General features: G+C 39.0%; 1 protein-coding gene across 10 annotated transcripts in view; it reads left to right on the top strand.

Moving 5' to 3' along the window:
• The window catches only part of SEPTIN11 (septin 11), a 137,202-nt gene that overhangs the window by 91,231 nt on the left and 31,170 nt on the right, over positions 1 to 14,801 (top strand). For all 10 annotated transcript variants that reach the window (XM_079154305.1, XM_079154298.1, XM_079154306.1 and 7 more), the window contains one exon: positions 5,860 to 5,974. In XM_079154305.1, coding sequence (XP_079010431.1) covers positions 5,860 to 5,974 — 115 coding nt within the window. The remainder of the gene's footprint in view (positions 1 to 5,859; positions 5,975 to 14,801) is intronic.

Raw genomic sequence — 14,801 nt, 5'->3', positions numbered from 1 at the left:
ATTTAAAAGTGGGGAAGTTCTTCTAAACCTAAATTGTAATTTTCTGATTTTAAAGATAAAAATTGCCTTGCTTTCAAATTGAAACATAATTTTAATATGTTTTAATTAAACAGTTAAAATATCACCTTAGTAACGGGCTCTTTTGCTTCCGCCTGCTGATAAGGATCAGAGGCTATAAGCTACCTGCCCACATCTAACCCTGAAGCACTTAGGTTTTAAAAGTAAAGTATTTCAGTTGTGATATTTCCTTTTTCATCATGTATTTTAGTAATTTGGGTTTTCTCTCTTTTTGTTAGTGTGGCTAGGGGTTTATCAACTTTATTGATTCCCCCCCCCCCCAAAGAACCAACTTTTTGTTTTGTTAATTTTTTCAATTGTTTCTTTTGTTTCAATTTCATGGGTTTCAGCTCTGATTTTAATTATTTCAGTCTTCTACTGTTCTAGTGTTGATTTGTTCTTTTTCTAGGGCTTTGAGATGTAATGTTAGGTCATTTATTTGTTGGCTTTTTATTCTTTTAATAAATGAGCTCAGTGCAATGAACTTTCCTCTTAGTACTGCCTTCATTGTGTCCCAGAGATTTGGGTATGTTGTATCCATCGGTATTCTCATTTACCTCTAAGTATTTTTCATTTCATCCTTGATTTCTTCTGCTATCCATTCGTCATTCAATAGTGTATTATTTAGTCTCCATGTGTTAGAGTAGCTTCTATTTAAAAAAAAAAAAAGTAAAGTAAAGGGATGTCACTTTGAGTAGGGTGAACAGAATCCATCTGGGCACATCTGGTTTGTTAATTTCAAGAGTCTAGGCTGGATTAAAATAGAAGCAAAAGTGAGGATGGGAATCAAAATGGTTTCCAGCCTTAGAGGATGTTGGTGCTGTTAAACCTTTGATTATGCGAACAGGAATGTGATTCTTGTGTGTGTGTGTGTGTGTGTGTATGTGTGTGTATGTTCCCTCCAGCTTTGAAAATGAGTCTCCTATTTGAAGGTGGAATTTCTTCATGCTAGAATCCTCTTTTTCCTGCTTTTTTTTTTTTTTTTTTGTCCACTCTTATTCCCTTTGTAATTTTAATTTCTTATTTAGTCCAAGTACTTTGCTGATCAGCAGCTTCTCCTGGAATGCCTTGCAGTGGTAACAGAACTCCTAATTCATTTCAGATTTTAAAATTATGGTTGTCTCTTCCTCCTAATTTTGGGAAAGGAAACACAAGTTTCTTGAGGACCTATTAAATGCAGCCCTGCCAAATGCTTCATTTTACTGGTGGCAGAACAAAGAGAAAAAGCAAAACTGGGATTCAGATCCATCAGACTCCAGGCTTTTTGCTATCCTGCTCTGGTTAACCAAGATTTGGAATTGTGCAACATACTTTATAGCAGCACTCAGAAAGTAGGTGTTGGCACACATTCTTATATAATTTGTTTTATAATTGCCTCAATAATTAAGTCAGCTGGACATCTTTTGAAAAACTTCTCAATTATAAACGTCAGAGTATACATTCCTAGTGAAGTGACCCTTTGGGCAGAGATAGCATTTATGTAGAAGGCTTCTGCAAGCTGTATTCTTGTTTTACTGGCAGAATCGGGGAACTTAGCCTTCCTAAGAGGTACCCTGGCATTTCTCTAGCCACAAGCTGCTATTCCTCCCAGGCTTCCTTCATGGTATCTGCCACTTTTATCCCTAGAAATAGTACATTAGTATGTTCTGTCTCTACTGCTACATTGTAAAACTTCTTGGAGTGAAGAACATTGTTATCAGTAAATAATAAAAATAACATTTTAGCTCCCTAAGTGCTTTGGGTACTGTTTTTGAATGGACAAATAAATAATTATATCCAAGAGGAGATGTTCTAAAAAGAGAAAAATGGAATAATCAGGTTAAAGACCAGCTATTTTGTGTGCACCGTTTTTTTCAAAGCCCTTTTCAAGAGGTAGTGGGCTATAGAAATCATCTAATAACAAATCCTCCCCAGATAGATTAGCTAATGAAGGACTAAATCAATTAAGGTCTTATAGTTACTTACTTAGTGGCTTCATATTGGCACTTTTGTTTTGAAAACAGTTAAAACTAAGCCTTATATTATGGGCTTCACGTGCCATAGCTGCAAAAATTGAAGTCTGGGTCTCAGCATTGCCAGGACCAATGAAAATAGACTTGGAGTAACTACCAATTCTAATTCACAATTTCCACCCTTTATGATTGCCAAAGAATTAAGGTTTTAGAGACTTTTTCCCCCCTTCTATCTTAACATTGAATTTTTTCAGCAGCGAAGACATTGTAATGTCTGGAGCTACCTGGAAACTTAGATTACTGTGAGATGGCTGTGACCTTCCTGAATTTAAATTTCAACTCCTCAGCTTTACTAGCTGTGTGACCTTGGGCAGATTACTAAACTTGTGTTTCTATATTTTTATCAGTTCATTCATATTTAGGGTTTTTCTGGAACATTGGGGGATGTTCAATAAATGTTAGCTGTTATGAAGATGATCACAGAATATCAAGTAGCTTGAGCCACCCTTATTCAATCAGGATTTTCCTTTTATTGGCTAGAGAAATGTTTACTGAAATTCTATCTGAGATTTCATAATAGAACCGATTTTGGAGGTAGAATTTCAGTAGAATCTGGAAGGTTGGATATATAAATATTGGATGTGAGGTCCTTCCCCATAAGAAGAAATAGTGTGAGTCCTTGTTCTCTGATGGGAAGATACCTGGGTTTGTTGTCCCAGGCACAGGGAGTAATTCAGTTTAACTGCAGTACCAGGTGCTCCTGGGTGATGTGCATTCAGCCCCTGGGGGCGCTGAGATGGCAGGCCAAGGAGTTTGTATTGGCAGCCTGTGAGTACAAGATGCCTTTGACCACAAGATAGAGGGAGGAAAAATTAGAGAGGGATAGAATTAAGACAGGGAGGCTGTGGAGTTAGTAAGAGTTGAGCAGGAGAGGATGTAGCATTGCTAAGACTTTGGAATTGGTGGTGGTGGGGAGGTGGTTTCAAGCATAGGTAATTACTGTTAACAGAAATAGGGACCACTGGAGAAGGACAAGCTAGGGTTAGAAGGAAATGATTTCAGTTCTATGAATATCAGCTTGCAGTATAGGAAAACCCAAGGAAACAAACCTGTTGTGAAAAAATTGGGAACTGGAACTCTGATGAAGAGTTCAGTATTAGAGGTAAAATTGGGGGAGTCTCTTCTAGATGTATGATAGTATTAATAATGTGGGAATATATACAGTTTCTTGAAACTGGGAATATAGACTCAAATGAGACCCTACATTCCTTGGATAGTAACAGCTAAGGCAAGTGGCCTGAAATGCTGGGTGTAGGAATTCAGTTCAGCTGCTGGGTATGAGTCACCAGGTAAATTGCTCAGAGCCACTTCTTACATTTCCTCCAGTGTTTTCCGGTTTTTCAGATCGCTCATGTACCAGAGGAGGAACTTTTATTTCCTTTTCGACCACCACATGCTGATAGGGCAGTGACTCTCCTTTAATTCTGGGCAGAGAATTAGATTCAAATTTTGAAATTTAAAAACTGCATTATAAAATTTACATATTTTATTTCACAAAGAAGACAGACTCTAATGATATAACTTTAAATTTCAGAAATTTCAAGACCAAAATGTTTTATAACCCTTCATTTTTGTATGTGGTTTTCAATGGGTATAAAAATACTCTGTGGGTGTGTGGGTGGTTTCTCGTGTTTTGGAAAATGGTGAGAATATGCGATGCTGAGCTTTGGGTTCTGGGATGAGAGCTATAATTACTAACTCCGATTCTTTCCTAGGATTGGCTCTTGGGTGGATATCTGATCTGTAGAAACCCAACAAACTAGAATCCACAGCAATAACTCCCAACCCCCAGAAATTAAGGGAATTATTGCGATGGCGAGTAGAGGGGATGGGTACTTCCTTGCCTTGTCTACTTGAATATCACTACTGACCACTCAGGTCTGCATTGTGACAGAAGTGAAGGCTGGTGTGGTGGCTTCTCCTAGCCTGATGCACAGCAGCAGCTGTGATGGAAACAGTTTTAAATATAACCCAGAACTTTTTTCAAATCCTCCTCCCCCAGGTCTTGGCGGATGTGGTAAACACCCTAAAAATACCTGCTGTCTGAACCTTTTTAGGTATTTGAAGAGGAAGGGGTAGCTACTAGAATTGGGGTTGGAAGAAGTCCATGGTTGGTGGGAGGCTTGTCCAGCTACCAGGACTACTGCCCACTGGGCCTGATCCCGAAGCTGTTTGGTGGGCTGTCCACCAAGCCATCCTGTTCAAGCATAAGTGGCTGCTCTTGAGTCTGATATTAGCTGTTGGCAGGTTTCAAGGAAACTATTCATAGATTAGACATCTGTTCTGTCCTGTTGACCTCAGACCTGCAGCTGCCAGCATGGTATTCGGACAGTGTGTTGGGTTTTAGTTTTATTTCACAGAATCAGAACTTTAGAGCTAGTATGGACTTTAGATATTCTGTTGTTCATAAAACCATTAAAACCCATTAGATTGCTGCATTTATGAAGTCACATTTCTGTACATATGTATTAACCATAAGAATTTGAAATTGAAGTCTCAGTCTTTGATTATTAAAAGAAATTTCTCTCATAATTATACAATACAAAAATAGGATAGTGAAAACCAGTCTTTAAAAATCATTGAGTAAGTAATCCCATGCAAAATTTTTCTTTTCTTTTTTCTTGTTGTTGTTTTTTTTTGGTATTGGGAATTGAATCCAAGGGTGTTTTACCACTGAGACACATCCCCAACCCTTTTAATTTTTAAGACAGGGTCTTGCTAAGTTGCTGAGGCTGGCCTTGAACCTGCACTCCTCCTCCCGCCTCAACCTTCAGAGTTGCTAGGATTATAGGCATGTGTCAACACACCTAGCTTCTTTTTTCCTTAAAAAAAAAAAAAAAACAGAAAACAAAACACAGATCCATGAGACTCATTTCCTCACTCAGACTTCAGTATTTTGAGTGTAATATTCATTGGTGACACAGCCAGACAGCAGGAATCTTGTTTTCAAGGGGAAGGCTTGCAATATCCAGGTCTAGAATTGTAAACCATAACGATGGTATTGTGATTGAAGGGCCATAGGTGAGCTCTGTTCCCCTGGAAAGCAAGGTTTCCCACATTATCCCTAACACTTGTGAGACACATGAAAGTTGTAGAAGCAGTCAGCACTTCCTTATAAAGCAGTGGAAGTTACTGACTTTTTACCTTACCCCAGTGTGCCTCAGTACATTCTGAGAAGCTCTTGGGAGTACAAAGCCTGTACTGGGAACTGTGCAGAGAGCGGAGGAGCCCTCACTAGCCCATGCAGTAAATGGAGAAGATGGAACCAGTTTGCTCACTTAGTTTTTAAAGTTGCATTATGGTGGTTATAACATTGCCTTAATTGTAATGAGTATATATCCTCCACTGTGAGCTTCTGAAAGCTCCTTTATATATCTGGAAGAGTGTTGGTTTGTTTGTTTAACTACACATTGAAAATAAATTGAAAGTTTTTCTTGAGTGATGGACGCTATCAAAATGGTTCAAGTCTTCTTTTTTTAAACATTACTTAATGCATATCTGAAATAGCCATTTTCAGATTATTCAGTACCCTAATAAAAACAATAACAAATCAAGCACCCGGGATGCAGTCTGCTTTCAGAGGGAGACTTTGTGATCTTGTAGAAAGATCATGGCCTTGGAGTTGTAGGTGCCCTCCCTTTTGAAGAAGCCAAGGAGGGGGTAAGGCATTGGGGAGTCTTTTTTTTCCCCCCACACGTTAAGGAGAGAAGGGAAAAGGTAATGTCTGTAATGTGTTATGTTCAGGGGTATAGTTCATGGCCTCTCAAATGTTTCTCCTTTGGTATTCCAGAATGAAGAGCTTCGAAACTTGTCCCTTTCTGGCCATGTTGGATTTGACAGTCTCCCTGACCAACTGGTCAACAAGTCTACTTCTCAAGGATTCTGTTTCAACATCCTGTGTGTTGGTAAGTGATTGGTCACTTGCTGCCCAGCAGGGCATCTGATCCTTGGATGTTGGCAGGTGAGTGTCAGGAGGGGCATGTTTCTGGGAAATAAGGAAAATGATGTTTTTACTCTTTTTTCTTCAGGAAACTTAGGCAATACTACTTGCTCTACATATGTCACATTGTTGCAAAGACAGAGTTGCATTTGAGCAAATGCTTTGTAAGTGTTGTGGTGTTACTCAAATTATTATTTTTATTTTTGTCACAGTTTAATATTGTTATTAAAATATTTATTTTAATTTTTGATAGGGAGAAGGACATGGACCTTAACTAGACATAGAAAGTTGAAAGAAAGAACTGAGATGCCTGCCATAAAAACATTCAAAAGCCTTATAAGAATCTGTTTCTAAAGGACAGGCATAGCACTGCCTAGGAGGCACAAGGCCCTGGGTATGAACTCTAGGACTCCCCTCAAGATTAATATTATGTTGTGTTTTATTTACATATATGCAAATAGAATCTGTTTCTAGGTTTTCTTTTTTCTTTTGGTGGGGCATCAGGTGGCGGGGAGGATGGGGATGGGTACCAGGGATTGAACTCAGAGGCACTCGACCACTGAGCCATATCCCCAGCCCTATTTTATATTTTATTTAGAGACAGGGTCTCACTGAGTTGCTTAGTGCCTCACTTTTGCTGAGGCTGCCTTTGAACTCACAATTCTCCTGCCTCAGCCTCCTGAGCTCCTGGGATTACTGGCATGTGTCACCATGCCTGGTTTGTGTTTCTACGTTTTCTTATTACAGTGAAATAATAATCTTCACTGAAGCCTTTTTAAAGATATACTATCAGCAGAAAGTGAAATCTAAAGCACTTTAACTACTTCACTATCCTTATACTGTTTAAAACTTTTGTTTGCAGGACAGAAGACAGTCTAAAATTCTATTTTATATCTGAAATAAACGTTTTGCCTTAATTATTGAATTAACCTTCTGTTCTCAGTTGGGATCTAAAAGTGACCTTAGTTTGTTCCTGGTAGTCAGATGGATAAGTCCAAAGGATGACATGCATCTGCAGTATGTGTTATTCACATCCCCTAAATGTCACGTTAGCCTAGGTCTTTGGCCTTCGTGTTTTCTCTTTCTCTTCTAGCCATATCCTTGATTGATTGACTGATTGATTGAGGTACCAGCGATTGAATCCAGGACCTCATACATGCTAGGCAAGTGCTTTGCCACTGAGCTACATACCAGCCCTATTATTGTTATTATTTTTACTTTTGAGACAGGGTTTCACTAAGTTACCCAGGTGGCCTTGAACTTGCGATTAGCTTTTAAATCAAGAAAAGGAAGGTAGAGAAGAAGGAGAAAAAAGAAGAAAACCAAACTATAAATCTCCTATTTGAAGAAGGAATGTCCTTGGAACAGGTGGCACCTGCCCCTTCATCCTCCCTGCACCCTTGATAACTGACCAGGCTAAACAGCAGGGAGTCCTCTTTGCATCTAGGTAGCACTCTGAGACATATCAAAGCAGTTCTGTAGGTGACCAAGTGGACCGGTTTTCCTCTGAATTCGACTTGACTTCTGTTGTCCAGGTAAAATGAGGTAGGTTTAGAAAAGATGTGCATTCAGTGTGAGACACCACTGACTGACTGGTTAGTAGTGGCAGTGGGGGAGCAGATGTTTTCCTTTTTCAAGAGCTTCTTGAGGAATTTATTGCCTGCAGCCTCTGCACTGGGCATTATGAAAGCCCATAACATAGAATGTCACAATTGCCCGGCACGCCAGGCCAGCTTGCTGTCTGGCATTCTGTCTTAAGCACTGGATAAAGGAATGACTGGAGAGAAACTGGCAAAGCAGCCATCTCTCATGCTTTCCCCTCTTCCCTGCATGAAAGCCTTTTAAAATTCAGCAGGGGATCTCCCGCACAGCAGCTCGTTCTACAGAGTGGCATAAATAAGTTGTCTTTTGGTACACGCTCACCGCAGAGCAGGGCGATTCTTCATTAGCATCGCAATTTGTTGGCAATTTGTTGGTTTTCTGTAGAAAATTATGCTAAATTGTAATCTTAGGGCAATTTCTATTCTGGCTTTCAAACCTCCCGAGCCCTGTCTCCAAAATCCACTTCAAGAATATATCTGAGAGCTGCGTCCTGACTCCTGCACAGTAGTGGGAAGCCTGCCAGTGTGACTGGACTGTGTGGTGTGAGTGGCTCAGTGGCCAGCCCTTCGTGTTAAATAGTCCAATTCTGATGCCTCTCCCCGTTAGACTTGTAAAGCAGCTGCTCACTGAGCAGGTGATAATACCTGGGTGGGTGATAATACCTGGGGTTCTTAGATTTTATTGTTTCCATCCTTAAATATGCTTTAGTTTTTTCAAACTAAATGACTTAATATATACTTAGAGTTTGAAAGTTATGAAGTTCCCCCCTTTCACCTCCCACTCCCATTTCCATTCCATAGTGGTAGCATCATAGGATCCTTCCAGAAGCTTTCTACATCTTCCTGTAGAAAGAAATTATTTCTGGTGGCAGTTAACACCATCAAAATATTATCTTCCGGTTGTGTAGGTGGAAGTCTATGTGGGTCTTCAGGGCTGCATCCTTTTCAGGAACCTCCAGGGCAGAACAGGTGCTGCCTGCAGCCCTTGTCTCTTGGACACTTTCCTCCTTCTCTAAAGCCAGGAGTGTGGCATCTCTCTGACTTTCTTGTATTTTTTGCAGAGAATTGCAGAGATCCAACTTAAACTCAGTGAAGACACTAATATGTCAAATCTTGGAATTGAGAACAACTGGCTCCAGGGTCAGAGAGTGTCACCAGGGCTCTGTTTCTGACTTGTGAGCATGCTTGCTTCTGCTGGGCCTCGCGTTAAGGCTTTTTCCTCCAGCAGCAGTCTGGCCTCCAGCATCTACCACCTTAGCAACCCCAAGCAAAAGAACAAGCCATTCCCGACATGTCTTGTTGAATGTCACAGGATTTCTCTGACTGACCAGGACTGGGTCATATGCCTAGCCTGTCTGGGAGGTGGGGTCAGTTCACTCCAAAACACACAGGACTCCCCACAGGAAAGAAGACATTATGAGAAAGGAGATTGGGCATGGGTAGACACATACTGAGCAGATACAAACAGCTCTCTCACAATTACATAGGTGTATTTTGTTTTGCTTTTACACAAATGAGATCATGCTGTTTATATTCTTCTGTATATTCTTTTTTTCACTCCACAATAAGTTCTGGATATCTTTCCATGCTGGTGTAGTTAACTCTCCCAGTTCATTTCCATAACACTTTGGAGACTGCTGTGGTTTGGATATGGTTGAATGTGGTCCTCAAGAGTTGGTGTGGTAGAGACTTTGTTCTCAGCATGATGATATTGAGAATGTGAGACTTTAAAGAGTTGAGGGGTGGTGGGAGATCCTTAGGTCATTGGGGGTGCTACTCTGGGAAGGGATTAAAGCATAGTTCTCATGGGCCCCTTGAGTTAGTTCTTTCAAGAAGGTTATTACAAAAGAACAAGTCTGGCTGTTTCCCAGCCTCTTTGGCTTCCTGTCTGGCCATGTGATCTCCCTTGTACATGTTCCCACCATTGTTGTGCTATCAGGCATGAGGTCCTCACCAGAGTTGAGTTGTTGCTGGCACCAGGCCCTTGCACATACAGAACTGTGGACTGAATAAACCTCTTTTCTAATAAAGTTCCCCAGCCTCAGGTATTTCATTATAGTAACAGAAAGTAGATTAACACAGAACACTTTGGTTAAAGCTGCCATTAGATCTTTGGCATCAGTATTAAATTATTAATTTATTCTCAGGGTAGAATACAACAAAACCTTTGCCACAAATATTTTACAGAAAAATACCTGTATAAGAAAAAATTCCCATTGTCAGTCAATGATTTTTATAGTAAGAGTCTATAAAGAAACATTTGAACATCCTCCACATAGAGGATTAGGTGTCATATTTAACTTAAGAGATCCATGGTCATTTCTTTCCTACTTGTTGTTCTGCTATTTGTATTTTTTTTACACGTTGTACACATGTGATGTTTATTTTATTTTCGTGATAAATATGGGAGCGGATTGAGGATTAAGAAAGTTATAGTTCCATTAAAGAATTTTTTTTTAATCAAAAAGGTTGTAGAATTATAATTTTGTTTTGTGACAAGAACTTATAGGTAGAAAATAGAGGAAAAAACCAGGGCAGGGGAAACTGATCCTGGCATGAACTTACTCTAGTTTCAGAAATACTGAATTAAGTTTCCACGATTAGAACCCATCTCTGTTGAGTCCTGGGAATAAATGCAATAGAGCAATAATAGTTTTCACTTACCTAGGAAGAGAATTCTGATGGTAAATCAGATAACAGAATACCCTGGAGTTAATGGTTCCCCCACTCCCTATTTTGCTTACAACATGTTAAATCACTCCCTAAACTATAGTTTAGTTTAAATAAGGCCTTTATGTTTTACCCAGGCTGTATTTCTCCAAAGCTTCTAAATTAGATCTAAATTAGTATTCAGCTTCTTTTCAGCATTTTAGATTTATGTGTCTTTCTCATTCATTTTCCAAAATGATAACTCTCTGAGAATCCTCATCTGCATTGATCCAGCTGTGTGTCAGTTCTTGGCGAACATAAAAAGATGAATAAGATATTGTAATATTCCTGCTTTTGAAGAGGAATAAATTCAACAGAAAAGTCAAAGAAAATTAGTAATACATTTTGAAAATAGTTTTTTTTTTTCTCTAAATTCAAGCTTAATTGTTTTGAGAAGGTGAAAGAAGAGGAATAGAAAACAGATAAGCTTAAGGTTGTTTTAACTAAAGCTATATTGTAAAGTTTAACAATCAAATCTTAAAAATTTTGATCCCATCTTTTTCCAGAAAACCTTATGCATTGCTTATAAGGTAAAATGAATGAAGATAAAATTTACTCCAAAAAATAAGGTGAAACCAAGGATAGAGTCAAAGTCTGAGATTGGGCTTGCCTATAGTAATTAATTTTTGAGGCAATACATTTGTCTCTCAACTTAGAGCTCATTGCATGGAAAAAATTCATTCATTCAATAGCTATTTATTGAGCACATATTATGTGCCAAACAGAAGTGAGTAGTTTAACAAATGTCAGATTTATAGTGTGTACAATGTAAAGACAAAAATAGTTTCTCTAGAAAAATATATATCCCTGGAGAGGCTGGGGATGTGACTCAGTGGCAGAATGCTTGCCTACTTTGCCTGAGGCCCTGAGTTCAATCTCCAGCACCAACAAAACAAATAAATGAACAAAAATATACTTGGAATATTTCTCTCATTGATTCTCAGAAAAGAGATGGGATAAATGTGGTGTTCAGGTTTGGGGGTATCCTCTAAATCAGGGTATCTGATTGATGGCTATTCCTTCATGTTCCTAATGCAGGCTGGTGGTATTGTGCTAGAGCAGGTTTCATCGACGGTGAAGGTGTGAGGAGTAACAACACAGCTTATAGGCTTATAAGCTCCCTGAGAACCCGGCTCCATCCAAGAATAAAATCTAGATTGTGTAAAGAAGGCAGGCAGACTTTCATGCATGAATACTTTTCTGAGTAGCCAGGCTTGGCAGTTAGAGTCAAGGATGCTGAATCATACGTCAACTATCTGATAAATCTACAATTACCTTTTAATTCATAATATAATCTTTCTGATTTTTTTTCACATCTACCTTTGAGCTTGTGGGTGAGATAAGCCTAAGAGGAGAATGGAAGAGGTAGGGTGCTTTCCCCTGCGATGTGGGCAGCATGTTCACCAGTACTGGCAGCAGCAGCAAAAACAGAAACCACAGATAACACTTCACAAGTGACTCTCTAATTACTCTACCGACCGAGTGTTTAGGCAGACGAATTGACAGCAGAGTAAACAATAAACCAAAAAATCTACCAAAGTGGCAAATCTCAGAATAAATGATCACCATGATTTCATTTTTATTTTTAACTAATTTTAATAAATGCCTCCTCTGTGTCTGGTCGTCTTCTAAGGAGTGTGGAAATGCTGCAAAATCTGTGTGAGTCATTGATTTTCTAAACATATTGTTATGGTTGTTTGGTTTGGACTAGAACCTCTACCTCATTTAGAAAGACACTTTTTTGCTCTTGTGAGTCCTCAAAAATATAGACAAGGCCCTGCCTTCAAAGTTCAGAGGGGAGTTTCAAAAGCCAATGCATTGAAAACTCTGTTAGATCCATAGTTCCTTTTATTCCAGAACTGTCATTTCCTACTGAACTGCCTTGGTGAATCACACTGCTGCTAGCATTGCTGTGCCTAATTACAGCTCTCAAAAGCACAGAGCATAGAAATGGAAAGCAAAACACTCTGAAATTTAGAGGAACAGTGGTTTTTTCAACCCATTGATTAACCCTATGCCCTAAGAAGGGCCTGGAATGCTAATTGTTCATAATTTCCACCTTAATGTAAATGATCATTAAAATTACCATGCCTTAAAAAAAATAGTTATGATGTTGTGGATTCACATGTGCTAAGTAATTCTCAACCTAGTAAAGGAGATGGTAATTTCAGTCCTAAGTAGCCTAGAATTCTTGCCGTGTAAATTGAAGTCTTTATTGCTATCCTTAGGGAAACGGATGAAAGTTAAGTAGGTCACTTTTACTGATAGAACCTTTGACATAATGGAGAGATTTTTATAAGGGTGCTCCAAAGGTGTCCTTTGCCCATGTCCTGAAAATAAAAACCTTGGCTACCCTGGGGAGTGTTACACACACAGTGTGTGCTTAGCTGACTCTAGTACTATTGGTATTGAGTTGCCTACCAGATTCTAAGTGTCCTAAGAGTAGGAACCATATTTTATTTCTGTATCCATTATATAGTAACTTTGTTTTGCTCAAAGTTAATTTGTTAAGCCATGATTTGTGATTATAATCTTGTTAAGCTGCATCATGTTAGGGAGCAGAGACTGGTTTATTACTTGTATTGATGGGGTTTTTTTGTAGAGAGTTCAGGAAAGTAAGGAAGACAGAACATAGCCAGACCTCAGAGCAGTCTGGAATGACATTAGCATATTACAGAAGTGCAGGCAGTGTCATTATTTGTTTTTGTTCAAACCTTTGTCCCCACACCTATGCTTGTCACACAGCAAGTACTCAAGTATTAATTTAATAAATGGGTTTCTGATACTTTGTTCTACTGTATCAATCTGTTCCCCTTCTCCTAGATTCCCAGCTGATGGGGTATCTACAATGTGGCTTCTGTTTACTTACAGCCTTTGCTGCTTATTTCCTTCTCTCTCTACCTCTTTCCTTTCCCATGCCACCACCCCGCGTGCAGATTGTACGTCTCCCATTCACATAGAGACATTAATCGAATGGGTCTAGTACACAGTGTTCTATCTTAGCATAACAGTTAGGCTTGTGTGATGGTCTTCAGGTCAGGAGCCGAGCCCTGGCCCACTGATCTGTGGTCAACTCACAAGGTCACAGGATATAAGGCTGGTCTTTCTCATAAGAAGAATGTGGTTATGGTATTCATATAAAATGTTATTCCCATACCGATAAGACTGGTATTCAGCTGTGTTCTAGACCAGATTCTAAGACATGAGCCCTGTTCATTGTTGTATTCACAGAACTTGGCACAGATCTTGGCACTGGAAAAATACTGGCTACATGAAGGCCGATGAAGGAGGAAATTCTATGATCTTACATACATCAGGGACACAGAAGGAAAGGTTAAAGAGTAAGGCAAATACACTTGAACAACTCTTATCATATAAATCAATCATAGTACGTGGCAAGCCACATAGGGCTTCTAATCAAAGAAAGCGTGTATCTAAAAAGACTCCATCTTACCTTCATTTTGTATTGTGTTGGAAAGCCGCGAATATAATACCAAACTTCTAATTAACAGATTTTGTCCATATTATGGAAGTTGCCCTAAGGCTACAGATTCCAGAGCTTTTCTTTTTCCTATGGGATGTCAGCATCTTCAAAGTCATTACAGCAATCCTTCAGAAGAGGGAATGTTTCCAGGAATGTTATCAGTATTAAGATTTGTTGAAAGGGCTGCTAACCATTGGCATGTTTAAATTGACTAGAAATTGGGAAAAAAAATTTTCAGATTAAGGGGGGAAAAGAAAGAAACACCAAAACAGGCATTTTTCTGGTTAGTGTTTTTTAGTTTCTACCTCTCTGTCTCCACTGTCATATACTCAACCACCAGCACCGACTCAGTTCTTCCTTCTTTGATTTAACAGATGAATTAGAATTAAGGGAGATCTTTGCTTGGTCTCATTTTGAAGGTTGAGCTAAAGTTCATCATGGCTCCACATTTGGGTCCCACCATTGGATTGGTATAGTTGTTCCAGGTGTCTGCCACTCTGCTTTGTACGTTTGAGGGACTTGATCAACATTTATTAATTGGAATTATCAGTGTAAATTAATAAGGTTATTGTTTCAGAGTATTTATCATAATTTAATTTCATTATCACTAAATGTTACTATGAACTAGGAAAACTAACAAATGTTTGCCATCTTGTCTCCAGCTGAACAGAGAAAAGTGAAGAAATATATGACTAGAAAATACCAGGCAGGCAGTTTTCTCTGTAATTGTAAAGCCAGGATGCTGTGTTAATTGAAGGTAGACGTCAGAACCACACAAACCTGGGTTAGAACCCTGGCTCTGCCACTTGGCAATATAACTTAAGGTGAGATACCTACTTCAGTCTTAGTGCTTCATCTGCCAAATGGAGGAAACCATGGTATCTATTTCATGGAATAAGTAGGAAACTCTTGACATAGATTTTTGGCATAAAGTAATTATTATTTTTAGGAGAATCATTTTGAAATAATTATTTTCAACAACACGGAATTGGTTTTCT

The sequence above is a fragment of the Sciurus vulgaris genome, assembly GCF_902686455.1.
Source record: "Sciurus vulgaris genome assembly, chromosome: 9".
Classification (NCBI taxonomy): Eukaryota; Metazoa; Chordata; class Mammalia; order Rodentia; family Sciuridae; genus Sciurus; species Sciurus vulgaris.
Note: the sequence above shows the minus strand (reverse complement) of the source record. Positions and strands in the feature narration are given on the sequence as shown.